Source organism: Fukomys damarensis, unplaced genomic scaffold (assembly GCF_012274545.1).
Source record: "Fukomys damarensis isolate Sample0158 unplaced genomic scaffold, DMR_v1.0_HiC HiC_scaffold_38, whole genome shotgun sequence".
NCBI classification, from domain to species: domain Eukaryota; kingdom Metazoa; phylum Chordata; class Mammalia; order Rodentia; family Bathyergidae; genus Fukomys; species Fukomys damarensis.
Genome location: NW_022900950.1, coordinates 45436346 through 45453510, shown reverse-complemented (window position 1 = coordinate 45453510; position 17165 = coordinate 45436346). Strand labels below are relative to the sequence as shown.

The 17165-nt window shown below is 39.2% G+C and overlaps 1 protein-coding gene across 1 annotated transcript in view; it reads left to right on the top strand.

The window, feature by feature from the left end:
- Nucleotides 1–17165, top strand: part of Fam124a (family with sequence similarity 124 member A) — a gene marked incomplete at its 5' end in the record, with an annotated part of 66862 nt that overhangs the window by 19315 nt on the left and 30382 nt on the right. The window contains one exon of the mRNA XM_010636957.1: nt 4601–4632. Coding sequence (XP_010635259.1) covers nt 4601–4632 — 32 coding nt within the window. The remainder of the gene's footprint in view (nt 1–4600; nt 4633–17165) is intronic.

Sequence of the window (17165 nt, the reverse complement as noted above, 5' to 3'; positions counted from 1 at the left end):
GGAACAAAAAAAAAAAAAAAAAAGAAACAGACCTCTTAATGGAAAGTGAGGTGGGCCCTTGTAAATCCAAATAAAAGCCAGTGTTTTATAATGGCTGTTTCTTTAGTGTTATCTCCAAGATTTACTAAGTCACTCTTTTGCATATGATTATACCTGATGGATTATTTTCATTAAAAAGTTCAGCCTGGGATTATTGGATTTTACTTCTGCATCAGCTGTCACTGAACTTCTGACCTAAGCTCACAAGCTAGGCAAGGTTACATCATGCCTTCTGTCTTGGGGTGACCTTCAGATGATGCTTCATTGTAGCCTAAGTGATTTAAAAAATTATGGGTTGAGAGTTTAAATGAGTGGGTGGGAGAGAATATGTGCAATAACTATAAAAGTGAAACAGGTTTTAAAAAATAAAAGGGAAAAATCTTACATAGAAGAAAAGACTGTCTATAATACTCTATTAACTTTGTGATCAAGTGTAGCTAGTTAACTCCAAGTTACCATGGCTTTTAATTCTGTGCACCGTAAGTTAGCAGACGAGGCCTGTGATATATCAAGCTGATATTTTGCAGAAACATCAGGACGACTTTTACAGAAATGGCAAGATCAAATCCTTATGCTATGGTTTTCCTGGAAAAGACAGTTTCAAAATGTATTTTGAAAAAAATTTTTTTTGGTAAAATTATATAAAAATTGGCAAGTAGGTAGCTAGCAGTGCTAAGCTATCTTAAGTACAGAATGCCTTTATATATAACACATCTATATAATTAAATATTATACATAATTAAAATACAGTCAAGAGACCGCTCTAACTTTTTTATTATTAACACAGATATTAAATACAGTATTTGGAAATGTATTTTTATATGTGTCCAATGTATGATGATATATACTTCTTGTATTATTCTGCTCCTGTATATCATGTGCTCAAAAAGTTTGTATCATAGGCCAGGGATGTAGCTCAATGGCACAGCACCTGCCTGGCAAGCACAAGGTTCTGAGTTTGATCCCCGGTACCAAAACAAAAAAAAAGATTTTTGCACCCTAAAATTCACAGATTCACCTTTCATGCTTTAGGCTTGAATGTCATATGCTGAGTCAGCTGGGTAAATACTTGTAATGTGAGACCAGTAAATAGACATCTCAAGGCTGGGTACCTAACTGTTATTACTGTTATTCTGGCCTTCTCAAAGGAAATTGGGCTACAAAACTCCTCCAGAGACCCCCTATCATATATCTGGAGGGGGTTTTTTAGATTATTTTAATCCATTCATGCAGAAAGTTTTCTTAAGTTTTTTGGCTTTTCTTTCACTGGCAATATTTCCAGGAAATAATCTATTAGAGTTATTTAAGATATGTTTTAAGAGATACAAAAATGTTTATACCTCAACTCAGTCTATATTCCCACTTATGGTGATTTTTCTAAGAACAAGAAAATAAATGTAAAGCTATATTTGTAAATATCATCACCTTGTGTTTTTGTAAAAGTGAACAGGAGCAATCATAAGCTAACAAAAGGGAAATGGCTGAGTAAATTCTATCTAAATGATACTTAAGGAGCTATGTAGTAGCATGTTGGAATGACATTAAGTGAAAAGAACAGTTCAGAATTGAATCTCCATTATTATGGCAACTATGCACAAATTACATAAACTTAGGACCAGAGTCTGTAAAGTAACACAGTTTTTCAGGTGACTTTTTTCTGTTTGGCTTTCTTTTCTACAGTGGACAGGGATGGAAATTGAGCTGCAGAGCTGGGCAGAGACCATCCATCGTGCAGAGAGGTTGTTTGTGTTTCAAGTAGCAAGCTTGAATCTCATCCAGAGAGAGACATGATCAGATATGTGCTTTACAAATATTGGCTGTTGTCTGGAGAAGGAATTGGAGTAGAGGAGAGAGACTATTGAAGACTTACCAGTTAACAGGCCTAACCCAGGCAGTGCCTTTTGTTCAAAAAGATTTGGGGAATTCATGGAGGGACATTTGTTATGCTAGCACCTGTCCTAAATACTAAAATACTACCACTGTACTTTAAGATTCCTGAACCGTGTTCCCAATGTAAATTTGATTCTGCATACATATCCATCTGTGTGCAGATCTTTAAAATGTCTACATGTGTGAATCCCATCTGCTTTAAGAGTAGTTGGAAAATTCTAGCTAAAAAGGCTGACACATTTTTTTAATATAAGAGAAATAGTAATATTACACATTCTTATTATAAGTTGTATTTGGATACTCATGCAATCTTTTTAAAGTCTGGATATTTTAAGATGATCATTTAGTAATGGAATTATTTTGCTATTACATCTACCACCATGCATGCTTGCTGAGCATTCACTGCATTTTTATATAGTTACATTTCTAAGTATTGTCCTAAAGTTTGTTTATGCCCTGCTTGGTTCCAGAAATAATTCAGTGTGCCAGGAGTAGGGCTACAAATCCTGAGTTTTAGAATGAAGCTGATTCTTTCACTTTCCTTTGCTATGTGTCACTATGCCCTGATTGATCTGTCCTACTTTCTAACTCATTCCATGCTACTTACCCTGCAGAGTCCAGGCTCTTATCATTTCTTACCTGCTGGTCTCCTTGAAAATAGTATAACTTCATTTTTCAGTTAGTAAAATGAAAATTGAATAAGATACATGCAAATTCAATTTATAAAGTATAAAAGGGTATGCAAATGTTAGTTGTAATTTTTTCCAGTTTTAAATTTCAATGATTCTTTAACTACTAACGTATTTCATTTGAAAAAGAATACCACATGCTGTTTTTCTTCCATTTGATTCCACTACCAATAAATCATTTGGTTTGAGCTGTGCACATTATTTTAACAAGAGTTAGGCTTCTTATGATTTTTTTTAAGTTTCATATGTATTTTTTAATGTGCTAAGAAGCTCAATGGAGTGAAAATTGGATGAGTCAAGAAAGGCAACTAGAGACTAAGAATGTAAAAGGAGTATATATCTATAAAATTAAATATAATTAAGCAATTTATTTGCATAACTACATCCCCTCACTAGCAGGCAGAATAAATCTTTACATGCTTAAGTGATTAATTTCCTACTGAAAATTACTTTGGGACACTGGTAGGAAAGAAAATAAATAGCTTTTACACCAAATTTGTTGCCAGTGAAAGAATTCTTAGCAGCCCTACAAGTAGGCAGAAACTCAACAGAGATTATTAGTAAGGCAGGTCTTTGGCCAGAGGCCCATTCTCATAGCTCAGTGCCTCCACTGATGTTTCATCCTAAAATCCTGATGGGTTCTTTTCACCAGAGACCTAACCCTGCCTTTTTCCACCCATATCATGCACTCTGATATTCAGCATATTTCTTCTCAGTGGGACTGAAATCTGTTAAAATAGCACTGTGCCTTTGGGCTCCCTGATGGCCAGCCACACCTAAAAGGTGGAAGCTCTGGTGGCCCAGGTTCTCTCCAGCCTTCTGACAATACTGTGGTAATTCAACAAAGAAACATTTACTTATGAGGTGTGCAAACATTTTAAGGGTGCTCATTTACAGTGGTTTTTACCTGTTGGGAGTCATGGATCCATTTAAAAACTTTGGATCTTTCTTCCAGAAAAATAAACAACCACTTGAAAATATGCCAGCAGACTTAGAAGTCTCCTGAATCACGTCAGGGGACTCACAGAGCCAATGTGAAAGACCCCAAATCCTAAAATGCCTTTAGAAGTTTTGCTTTCAAATTCAGGCATAACTTTTGTTTGCACTATGATTTTTAATTAGTGACATTACTTTACCAGTTAAATGCTAAGACTTAAATATACTTTTATTTTTTTCATTTCCATCATTAGCATAATACAGGTGATTTACAGAAATCAAAAATTACAGGAAAGCCAGGCACTATGATTTGCATCTGTAGTCCTAGTTACTTGGGACCTGAGTCAGGAGGCCCAGGAAGGAGTTCAGGACCAGCCTGGGCAACATAAGGATCCTGGTCTCAGGGAAGAAAGACAAACTACAGAAAGAGAGGGAAGAAGGGAGATCAGCCTTAGCCCCCATCTGAGAGGATCACAGGGTCTTAGGGGCAGCCCTGTGTCCACCACTTCCTCCTCTGGGTGCTGTGGCTCTCACTGGATGAGGAAGCAGGAGGAGGGCAGTGGGCTCAGCCACTCTGGTTTGAGCAGATTACTCAAGGTCTCCCCTATGAGCATTTGTGATCCTTCTGCTTCCAGTGCTTTTGAAGTTAAGACAACATTGTTTACAGGTTCCAGAAGAAATGTTTTTGTAGTAGGGCTGTGATAGGTGATGCTTGTCAATGGGTGGTTTGTAATTAATCACTCCCTATTTAAAAAAAAAATCAGTGACTCAGTTTGAAAAATTTGAGCACCATTGCTCAGGTTCCTTGGCAGAGGAAGTGGCCGTTGTGCTGCTCCCTGCAGCCCCACTTTCGTGGAAGAGGAAAAAGTTTTCTCATTTGGTGTGTCTTTGAGCTGCCCGAATACGTTGGCCATTGTCTGCGAGGGCAGTGCCAACAGGCCCTGCTGTTGTACTCACCACTGACTTTTGAACTTCTAGCTTGAATATCATTTGGATAAAGAAAAATGGTATACAAATCTTGCTAATACTGCGGTCTTGTGTTGCAGGTCCGACTACAGCCACCTGTCATCTACCAGTAGTAAGTATCTTTTAAATGTACTTAAACTTTGTTGTAATGGCCAATACGATGGAGGCCATCTATGTAGCACATGCTTTAATAGTACATACACAGTAATCACCAGAGGAATCCTTGCAAGGAAGACAGCATGGGAACCTCTAACTCTGAGCCTAGAGGCTTTTCCTGGAAAGTTTAATTGTACCTGGATTTCAGTGTGAGATACACCACTCCTTTCCTAAAGAAATTTAGCCTGAGAGATGTATCCTGGGCTTTATCAGCTGCTTATAGAAACTTTTAGGAACACCTTCACCAAGTACTTATTAACTTGTTCTTTGAATATCTCTCTAATTCCTGCTAACAGAAAGCTCAGAACACAGCTGAAATTTCCATGATACAGCTCAAACACATCTTGGGGGATCAGGGGTATTTCTTTTCTCGCTTTTCTGCCTTCTCAGGCAAATATCACCCCCTCTCCCATTATAGAGGGCATGCCATCTCTGACAAAATCCTGCCAAGTGTGTTAACAGCAATCCCAACATAGGCTATAATGAGGCAGTTTAGCTACCATTTTCCCCTTAAATATAGCTGAAAGGAATGTAGACATCTTCATCCATTTTTCTGTATCTTTAATTCCTGGCTTACTGGTGATCATTTTATGTGGTAAAAGTGATTGGGAATGTTTTTATAAAGACCCTTTGAACATAACAAGGTACTTATATTTAATATTAATATACATGCATATCCTGAGAAATGATGCCTTTTGTCTAGAAAGAATTTACCATAGTTAAAATCACTACATTAAAGACATTCAGACTGAATGACACTTACTTTTAAATAGCCAAAAATAATTGTCTTACAATAAGAGTCCTGATATTTAAATCAGTAAATACTGAATTGTTCTGTCTTATCTCACTGTCCTGTTAAACTCTCAATTCTAAATGGTTCCCCAATGGAGAGATACTTAATTGGATTATTCTATTTATTGATGTGCTGGTTTGGTTTCCCTTTGCAATAAGGGGCTGCGGAGAAATATCTGGAATTGTAATTTAGTGTCAAATTATATTTAGTTATTAGAATAACTGCAGTGAGCAATTTCTGATAATTTCAGCCAACCAGAGACCCAACAATGCCCCTTAGTTATAAAGATCCATTAGTAATCATGAGAATAATGCTCCAGTGACTTGCACTTACTCCCTGAAGCTCTTATTCCTCAAACCAGAGACAGCCTCTTGAACTTGCTGTCTCTCTGTGCCGCCATTTTCATTCCACTGTTTGGCCCAGAGGCTACATTTCTTTAAGAATGATTTTTCTAAAAGACTCGCCTGAAGCTTTTGTATGATCTGTAGCTCTCATATCAGTCCTCTGGGTCATAACAAAACACCTCTCTCAGAAGCAAAACTGGTAATTTAGTTTGGGATGTTTTCCTCTTCGTTATTTTAATTGCAGTCTCTGAGTTTAAATTTCTCTTAGTGCAGTTGGGATCAATGCCCTGCTGTTGCTCTTCCTTTTCACTTTAAATATTTGGTAGCTATGTTTCTGCCTCACTCTTCAGTGATGGGGCTTCTTGGTAAGACTGTGTGTGTGTGTGTGTGTGTGTGTGTAAGGAAAACACTGATTAAACAGAAAGATTTGGTTTTTCCTCTGTCATTAAAAACAAGTCCAGAGGAGCCTATATGTGTCTGTGTGATGCACAAGCTTCTCCAGTCATCTCCTACACCATTCTCAACTTTTGGCCTCCATTCTCAGGGTTTCCTCGGAGTTATGACTGCCTCTACCATAGCCATCACATCCTTATTCCCAGCTGGAAGAAAGAAAAAGGAAGGTCGAAAGGAACCTACAAGCTAGAACATCCCAATTTTTTAAAGAGTTTTCCCAGTAATTACTCATCCCTTTTGGCCAGTTCTTGTCACATGTTTATCCCAAGGAGGTCTGGACAATGTTGTTTTCTTTGACTACATTGCTACCACCAACCCACTTCTTTTAGGAAGGAAGAGTCTGGCCTGCCTCTGCTCCCAGCCAAGAGCATGAACCCTGGCCCCAGCCAGAGGCAGGAGAAAGCCCCTGGAGCAGTCAATGAAAGATAACAGAGTGGACTTTCTGTAAAGAAAGAAAATTAAATATCAAATCTTAAATCTGTCTTTAAGGCATAGGTTTGACTGTGCTGCAATAAGGAAAAAATATTTCCTGCCAAGTGTGATACCCACTTGTGATCCAAGCTACTCAGAAGGCTGAGGCAAGAGGATCACAAGTTTGAGACTTTGACTCAAAATAAAAAATAAAATGTACAGGAGGCTGGGGGTAGCTTAATGTAAGGCCCTGAGTTCCATTGTCAATACTGCCAAGAAAGAGAGAAAGGGAGAGAGGAAAGGGAAGCCGGAGGGAGAGAGAAGAATGGAAAAGAGAAGAAAAAGCATTATCCAAGAAGACTGTTTCCCCACCCACCAGATAACCATACTGCAGGGGCTAAGTAGAGAGAAAGATGCTGATTTGTTATTTGTGCGGAAGGATCCATTATAGGGACAGCATCCCCTTAGAGTGACTGGGTGTGCTGCCCTCTGTGTGACCATAGTGCTGAGGGCTGCCCAGCACTACAGGGACCCAGACCCTCCTTAACTGTCTGGGAGCAGCTCCCTACCTTCCACTGCTACTGTCAGCCTCCCTCACTGGCAGTGACTGATTCCCACATGGGATTTGAACATTGATATTCATCATTCCCTATCAGAACATGGATTTCCCTGTATCTGTGAGTGGTTCTTTCTCAGTGTCTCCCTGCTGTTCCTTTACTTGTCTGAGGAGCTCAGAGGAGTGTCCTCAAGGTAGTAGTGTTAGCCTTAACCTTGGTGCCTGTTTTAGCAGCAGCTGGATCTTCATCACCAGAAATTACCATGAGAGCTCCCTGCAGAGAATACCAATCACTCCTTTTTGTTGTCATTATTTCCTTCAAAATGCAGGGCACTGCCTTCTGACGTTGAAGGCCCTTATGGAAGGAAAGATCCAAGAGCAGTGGTGTGGTGAGGTGCCATAATTTCACTTGCTGCTTTCGCCACCAGTTAGCCATGTACTCTCCAGCCTCTTATTTACCATCTCTTAGTTCACTTTCTGTTGCTCTAACAAAATACCTGAGGTTGAGAGCTTCTAAGGAAAGAAGGCTTATTTAACTCACAGTTCTGAAGGCTCAAGAGCATGGTGCCCGTATCAGCTCAGCAAGGGCCTCATGGTAGATGGCATTGCAGTGGAGTATGTGGAAGAAATCACACAGTCAGACAGGACACCATAAAGGGGAGAGCCCAGTCTTCCTGTTTAGGAGTAATGCACTATTAGGAGAGCTAAATGGGGTCCTAGGAAACTACAGCAACTCGTGCACAGCGCAACCACAGTGACCCAGTGACTTCCTACTAGCCCTCCCCTCTTACAGACTCCACACTGGGGATTGACTATACACCTTCTGCACATGAACACTTAGGGTTTGTCCCCCAAGGACAACCATAGCATTCTCTCTGAGCTTAGTTTCCGCCTCTGTAGAATTATGTGGCTGCAAAGGGTGGCCTCCAAGGACCCTTCTAGAGGATACTAAGATGTGAAAGTCTTAGAAACTCCTGGAGTGGGGAAAGGGAGGAGTGGGAGAGGGAGAGAAGAGGAAGAAGAAGGAGGGGAAGGAAGAAAGGGGAAGGATGGAAGATTGTGCCTTTTCTGGGGACTGGGCATCCTCTTTGGTATCTCCAGTGTTAATCCTGTAGTAAAGTCTGATTAGAATCAATCCAAGTTCTCTGTGCTGTGAACTGCCTAGAAGTAAGTGATGGAGGAGAGACTGGGGTAACAGGCAGTGGCTTGTTTTTATCCCACTGCTTTCCTAGAAATACCTAGGTCTGGGCCAGGAGAGGGCACATGGATGGTTAGACACTGTCCTCTTTCTTTAGCCTTATGGATCCTGGACTGCCACTTCACTGGCTGAATCCACTGTCACCATCCAACATGGAGGGCCTAGCTGGGTCTTATTTAATAGATGATTTCGTTGTTTGAATTTTTTCCAGTTGTAAGTGGTCCATTTGTCTTTTTTAGATTGCCAGAGAAGGTAGGCTTTTCCTTTATGCTTTCTGAAGTGCTCAAAACACTGGCCCCTAGGAAATCTCAGTAAGTCATGATTCTTCCTAAGGAAAATGCATTCAATTCATACTCTGAGAACTTTAGGTTGCTTATCCAGAAATCTGGTGAGAATATCATCAAGCCATGACACACAATTTGCATTCTTATGTGATTTGAATAAAAAGGAATTTTTTATAAACAGTATAAAACAAAAACAAGAATTATGTCAGAAAAAAACCAAATGTGACATATAATACTAATGAAATTCCCTTCATATATGATTAAATGTTTCCATCCAAATTAAAATTCTAATCATGCTTGGAGAATTGCTCCTCTGAGATGTTAATAACTTAAAAATTATATGTTTAGGGACATATGACATATCTTGAGGATATCTGGCTCCCAAAAAAATGCCAATGGGAAGTAGGCAAATAATTAATTACTTCTCTCTGTTTCAGACTGTTTTGCAGTTTCTTCCTAATTTTGGCCCCAAACTGTTTCACCTCAAAAGTCAGAAAGTTGTTGACTTTTTCCCTTACAAACTGTCAGTGATTGCAAAAGTGCTTTGCAGTTTTATGTCCTTTCATGATGCTCAAAGCACAGATGCTCAAAGATCAGTCAAAATGATGCAGAGTGCCTCCCAGAAGCTGGACAATGCCCTGAGGAATCCTGTGTCTGTGTAAATTAAGAATGGCCCTAAACATTGTGCTCTGCTGATTGGAGCCTACGAGCAGATCAAAAGCTGTGCCAAAAAACAGAAAGATGATGGGCAGGAGCCCCTACATTTGTTCTTAACTTTTGTTTTTTGGTCTTCAGATTCTGTCCTGTGTTTTCCTTAGCTTTCTTTACCCAACTTCATGATCTGCCCTTCCAGTGACTCAGATGACCTCTTTGTTCATGTTCATATCCTCCTGCTACCGCAGCACTTCCAAAGGCCAGTGATAGTAACATTCACTCCCTCAGCTGCCATCTCTATGAACTGCCCTGATCCTGGCCCCAGATTGCTCTGGGCCTCTGAATACACGCTCATCTCAAGAAATAGGGTCAGGTAGATCACAGGTGTTTTGTAGATTGAAAAGTCCAGGCATGTTCACTGAAAGGCAGTGGCACTGTAGCTGTAGAGCCACCATATGGACTTGTCAGGTCTGCTTCTCTGCTCTTCCTAGGAAGACAATCTCATCCCTTCCCAAGGATGTCTTTTCTTTCAGGTGTATCTTCCCGTCTAGATGCTGTTGTCTCTCTAATTTCTCAGTAGTTTCAACTTTCCTGCAGCTTTAGGGTACTGAATCCTTACATATTTTGATTTTGGCATTGAACATGTTTGTGCAAACCCCTCAGCATTTTGGAAAGATAAACTCACTGTAGTTTAATGACTAAGCAAATACAGGAGCTTGAAAATCAGCAGTGAGAAGACATAATTGCACACTATAGAACTTATCCCTGAGGGGGAATATTTGAATATATGTAATGTTCATCTTCAAGTCTGAGCCAAATGGATATGTGCTATAATGAAATGTTTACTATTTTCTTTCTGTTTTTATTAGAGAAGATAATATCTTGTTGACAGATTCTTCTCATTTTAAAGCCAATTTTGATTGTGTCCCCTAAAAAGGAATCAATATTTTGGAAGAAGTGGTAGTAGCCAGTTTAATATCAAGCACTTATATATGTTATAATCTTTATTTTTTTCTGTATACAATATTTTCCCCTAGAAGTTCACAGTACAAAAAATCTTTCAGAGTCTTATTCTATAAGATCTAGGCAAAGCTCAATTTATTCATTAATCCTCATGAAGGACTATTTTAACTTTTGAAGTTGCTTAACGTTTCCCCCAGACTCAAAAATGCACCTGCTCCATCCCTCGTTTCACACTGGGATGCATCAGAGGAAAGGCATCAAAGAAACAGTCGTGGGTATTCACCAGCATTCTCTAAGTTAGAGTGTAAGTTTTTAGAGAAAATTACGAAATGTGAGTATCTCGATTCACATCTGTCATGATTTTCATTAATTTCCTCTCAAACCCTGTCTTAGAGTTATTTTTCTTGTCGCTGAGACAGAAGTACCCAGCACCTAAAGTTAAAGGAGGAAAGGCTTATTTCAACTCATGGTTTACAGAGGTTCCAGTCTATAGTCAGCTGGCTCCAAGGCAGGGCAGTTATGGTAGAGGGACACGACAGAGTAGAAATAGTCCATGGTGTGACAGGAAGAAGACAACAAGCAACAAGCCTGCTTTCTTTCTGTTCATTCAAATTCCATCCAGGCTATATAAGTCTATTGATTTGGTGCCACCTACAACCAGGGTGAGGCTTTCATTATCTACACCCTTAATTCACATTCACATAACCTAAATCCAGGCACCCCAAAAACTATCCACCTGTGACCACATGAGCCTCTGAGGAAACATTTAAATATAAGCCATAACACAAACAGACTCAAAAATTCTCCTGCTACATCCACAGTTTCACACTGCACTTGCGTGAATACATCAAAGGAAGAGTCACAGATATTCAGCTGTATTCTCTGTTAGAATGTAAATTTTTAGAGAAAATTATGAAATGTGAGTATTTCAATTCATGTCTGTCATGTTTTTCTACCTCCTCAGTTTCCAAAAGGCTTATAAGCAATATTAATGGTGTTTTTAATATACATTTTAAGGGGTGGGGGTTTAGCAAAGTGGCACCGTGCCTGCCTTACAAGCACAAGGTTGTGAAATATAAATATAAAAAATATATATACATACACACAAATATATATATATATATATACACAAAATATATAAATTTATATACCATTTTAACCCAAAAGCTGACATAAGACCAAGCACTGGGGAGATAATGTACTTACTTTCAAATGGGAGAAGATCCATCCTGGATTTTGAATTTTTGCTGTACTACTCCACAGAACTGAAAGTTCACTTTCAGTAAATGAACCCCAAATAAGAAATTTCCATTGTTATTATATGTAAGACCACAGTCTGGCACAGCAGTCATGTTTGTGTACATAACTATTCTCGAAAAAGCTTCTGGGTGAGCTGCCGTCCAGTGGCGTGACTCTGCAGGCCTAGACAGGGCTCTCTGTGAGGAGCTGGATGTTGGGCAATGATGTCAGTGGCAACACTATCCATATTGGTGTATAGCCGTGGCTGCATAGACCAGAGAGAAATCACTAAGATGCCATGCACATAAGCAGATCAATCTGATTCTCTCGTCCAGTGTGTTGTCCTTCGTGGCTCTGACCTCCAAGGGGACTATAGAATTAAAGCTTCAGAAGTTTCCCTTGCATTCTCTGGCATAGGCAGCTAGGATACCTACAGCTGCAGTCCATGTAGCTGAGTGGAAGAGTACTATGCATTAGGGCTTTTTCTTGCTCCCCAGAAGATAATAGCTTCCCTCTGTCTTTCCCTAAATGAGGAAAGAAGAATGTTCTGGGGCAGTTCCTCCCACAGCCTCACACACTGCAGTTTTCTGTAGCAAATATGGTTTCAGATTTTGGACAGACATCATGTTTTCGGGCCTTCCTCTCAGAGTTAGAGCCGTGAGCATATGATTTGTAGGTGACACTAATTAAAAGGCTACAGGCCTGGTTGCGTCATTTGTGACAGATTTGGATCTTGCAGCCATTCAAGGGAAGGCTTAGCTGTAGGCTTAGAACCACACAAACACCAGCATGTGTAGGTCATTGAATCCTGCTTACCCCTCCTTTTGTCAGCTACCCAGAAACTGGGTTCTTGGACTGACAGAGCATATAAAATCACCAAATTCACAGCTCTGGATGTGGTCCAGGGACACCACATCAGCACCAGAAATGTAGAACTTCAGGTCCCATTCCTGAGCCAGGTGAATTTAATGTACTGAAAGTTTCAGGGGCACTGAACTAGCCCATCTCCTGACTAACAGAGGTTGCTTTTAAAGCATCCCTGAGAGATGTAGCTTATCTAAACTTTTCACACTTCAGTTTTAATTTAACAGTATAATATGTAGAATATAGGATCTGCATAATGTCTGGCCAAGGAAGTTTTTCATTTGACAAATATTTGAATTATTTTATTGAAAATTCAAAAGAAAAATTTGTATCTCCCACTAAGATGGGCTTATTTTTGAGCATGGAATATCTCCCTTTGGGTTTTTTTTTTTTTTTTGAGAAGCAGGGAATAGCATTACTTGTATGATCATGGAAGTAGCAAATAAAACCTCTGAGATAAATGAAACTACCAAGGTGAAAGCATCTGTGCTTTAAGACTGTTATTTGATGGTTTGTATTTTCTCTGAATGAGAACCTGAAAAGCTAGACAATGTTACTGCTTGACAGTTGATAAGAAATAACAAATAACCAAAAATATGCATCAGAGAATCAAAGGATAAGGGCAGTATACCACACAGACAATTCCTTCAATGCCTTGCTACACTGACATTTGTTTTCCCCAAAAATATGGTTTAGTCCTTCTGGCTTCAAAGATAAGTTCTAATTGTGTAACTACAGCTACACAGATGGTGTCAGTTTCTACCCAGGATATGAAAGAAAAATGGAGACAGACTCTCCTGACTGCATTTTCTCTAAGAAGCTAAAGTAATACCTCAGGGACATCTGTGCACCAAGGTTGTCAGGTCCCCAAGGAAAGGAATAAGACTGAGTAGCTGCCACCACACCTACCCATAATGTGCCTGGTGCTTTTCAACTTGAGAATACTGTTTATAACCCAAACAATATAGTCATTATAGAAAAGTCAAAAAATACAATTTATCAAAAAAGATTAAGAGCCCAAAATCTTACCATCCAGAAACAGCCATTATTCATAATTTGGTGTCTCCCTTTATAGATATTTTTCTCATCAACTGTATTTCTATAGATATATTACTACCAAAATGACTATATATGAATATATATATATATGTTATAGTCTAATTTTCTCACTATATTCAACATCTTTATATGTCATGAACTAACTTCTCAATAGTTTTAGTACCCATGTAGTTATTATTCTATTGTATTTCTGTACTGTCTTTTCTCATCATTGCCCTAATGTAGGTCTTATAGGTTGTATTCACTTTCTCACTATTAGAACACTATTACTGGGAACCTCTTTGCACTAAGCCTTGTATTCATGCTTCATTATGAGAATAAAAAACTACAAATAGAATTGCTGCAGTAAAAACTATAAGCAGTTTTTAAAGCTTCTGATGCCTTTGCCAGATTATTTTTCAAAGGTGCCAGTTCACTCCTTCACTGGCTGAGCATGCTAGGGTCTCATAAAATTTGTGATTTAATGTACAAGAAGACACATGTACAATATATGCACAGTATATATACAGTAAATCAAATTGTTTTGTCAGTAGATTGTGAACATGGAAACTTATGGTGTGGAGATCCTCAAGGTGCAGTCTTTTGTGTTTGCCTCACTGAAGGTATAGTGTTAATTTCACACTCGTTCCAGCCCTAGGCAGCAGTAAGGTCCAAAGCAAAGTCATCAATGAACAGGCTTCATGGAAAGTAGATAGTGAATAGTTTCTATCTTTATTCAGTGTGCATACTGCTGCCTTTAACATCTGGCAGGAAAACAGGGTAATGTTGTGCAAAAAGTCAGGTCACTACCTCTGAGGATTCCCAAATTTCATAATTGACTAAGAAAGCTCTTTCTTTCTTTTTCTCTCTTCTGTGCATTTATTGAACTATTATTTTGTATAACACAGTAGTTATGTAGGAAAAGGAATGTTCCATCTTTACTCTCTCCCCCTTTATTTCTATCTCACCCTAACATCTTCTGACATTATTATTGGCTCATAAAAGTAGTGAGGCTCAACTCTTCAACCTGTGTTCGGAAAACAGGTTTTCCTTTTTCGTGACAAGAATAGTTGCCAGGCCTCTTTGCTTTGTCATCTATGGGGAGAATTGGGCTTTATGATCCCATGGTTAATCTTCCATTGCCTCAGCCTTGAGGAGAATAAGGCTAAAATGCACGTGGTCACAGATCATGTGGACTGAAGAGCTAGAGATCTTTCTATGTGATGGCATGCGTAAGGGTCACCATTAGTTGGTGTCTCCAAAAGCTCAACTCATGCAGTTGAGAGCCCTGCCCTTCCTACTATTTCCTCTGCTGTGAGAAGACTGAAAAAACTTCAGAAACTTGATTACTGGATTTATCTACTTAGCTTCACTGTCCTTGAATCCTAGACCCTGTAGGTGAGGGCCACAAGACAGTAAGAAAACTGTGAGAAAGGGAGACCTAGTTACCATCTCTGCATTTCACTCGGTATGTCATTTGGAACTTAGCATCTACTATGGTGTTTTTCCTCTGTCTGTCATGTATGGACATCTTGCTTTCTCATTTAGTTAGCTCCCTGGAGATAGTGACAAACTATGTTCCCTCCTCCATTGTAATTCTGAGAACCCTTAACAGGTTTGAGCACCTCAGGGCTGGGAGCAACTGAGCTGTGAAGGTCAGCGCCCTGAGTAGGAGTTGGGACGTGTCCATTAGACCTGCTGTTGGCCAAATGGTCAGCCTAGACAAATTGTCCAACCTTATCCGTAAACAAGGGCCCTCGATGAAATGCACACCTGTGTTTAATTTCTATACATGTCCAGGAAGCTTGCTTTTCAAATGGACCCTGAAGGGTATTTTCTGAGGATACATGGAAACAAGCACCAAAAGTATATCAATATTATATTCAAACTGACATACCATTTGAATATTCCATTGAATTTTAGGCCAAAAAAAGTCTCGAAGCTCCATTTCCTGCTCTGATAGTCAAATCATGAGCAAAGCCAATTCTGAATTTTTTCACTTGTGATGATTTATCACTTGCGATGATTGTCGCAGTAGTGTAAGACTGAGTGGCCAAGAGCTCCCTGGTGAAAAAGTCCATGGGATTGGTTTTGGTTCACATGCTCCTCTTCTGTCTTTTTTTGTTGAGGTATATGTATTTAATTTCTTAAAATAAGATAAATATTTGTTCTAGTCCTGTTGCATCTAAGCCCTGTTGTGGCATCTCTACAGAATTTTATTAAGATCTTCACTTTCTCGAGATGCCTTTGTTACCCCAGAAAATGACAGGCACAGAATTAAAATTATTGAGCAGAAGAAAGGATTCTGTGTAAAATGAAATAGTCTCCTAAGTTCTTTCAAACCCTCAAATGTTTATGTAAAGGAAGCCTAAGTAAATCATTACACACAGGATTTGGGGGTGCCTTATATATGTGTTGTCTTCTCATAAACTTTCAAAGTCGTTATAGTCCTAAAGATTACATAAATATGCTGATATGTTTAAATGTTTCTGCTGCATTTATACTTCCACAGACTAATTACATACCAGCTTCCTGGTCCTCTCCCAGAGTCTGAATCAAGCTAGGTCAGAATTTAAAGTGTCTTTGCCTTCATTCTCCAGTTGGTGCCTGGCCTGTGCTTCCCTTTCCTCTTCCCATCAATCAGGGCGGTTTCAGAATTATGTTTCTGAATGAAGCTTAGAATGCGTTTAAAGTGACACGGATGTCCCATCTCCAAGTGGAAAAATCTCAGGGCATCTGAAGTATCTGCCTTACTTTCTATATTATTTCTCTTAATAGTGTCCTCCTTTCAGAATGAGCTCAAGAGTACATATCAGACATGCAGCCCCCTGACATTGTTCTGCAGCAGATGATGAAAATTGAGAGAGCAGTGGAATAACTGCAGTTAGAGCAAAAGCATCCTTCTTACAAAAGCTTGAAAGGGCCCAAGGGTTAGAAAGAGTCCTTATTCTTCTCCTCTGCCAAGTAGAAATATAGGTTTCAGTTTAACCATTTCTGCCTGTGTTCAATTCCTTAGTTACAGAAAAGTTCTGGGAATTCAGGCCAAAGGAAAAAAATTATATTATGTGTATTGTAAACACAGTTTGGATCTCCTACAGGGAAAAAAAATACACACACACACACACACACACACACACACACACATAATCACCTCACTATCACCATGTACTATGATTCTAACCCAGCATCTAATTTAGGCTTTATTTGGATGTAGCACTGGAACCAACCTTGCCATTTTAACAGCCCAAAGCTGCAGGCCAACTAATGGCTTGGTTGAAATTATAAAATCACCAACAATTAAATCCTGGTGGGATAAGGGGATTGCTTACAAACTTTCTCGTTAATTCAGAGGTTTAAAGAACTGGCTTTAAAAACTGAAAAATGTGAAGAAACCAATTTATTATATTCAATTATATTTTATACTATATATTATATTTATTATATTCTGAGTGACTAGACACTCCCAAGAAAGAATGTGGAAGCCCCTTTCTGAGAGCATTTATTGCTGGCATTATGGGATGAGTATACCCCTTCATAGGAGACAGTGGCCCTCTGTGGATTTTGTCTTCCTTGGAGAACTCTTGAGCCTTTCCTGGCTTTCTTCTCACATAACGTTAATACCCAGATTGAGCCTGTCTGAAACCTAGGGAACCTTTGGTGTGAGTCTGACTCTCACCTCACCTGAGTTTTCT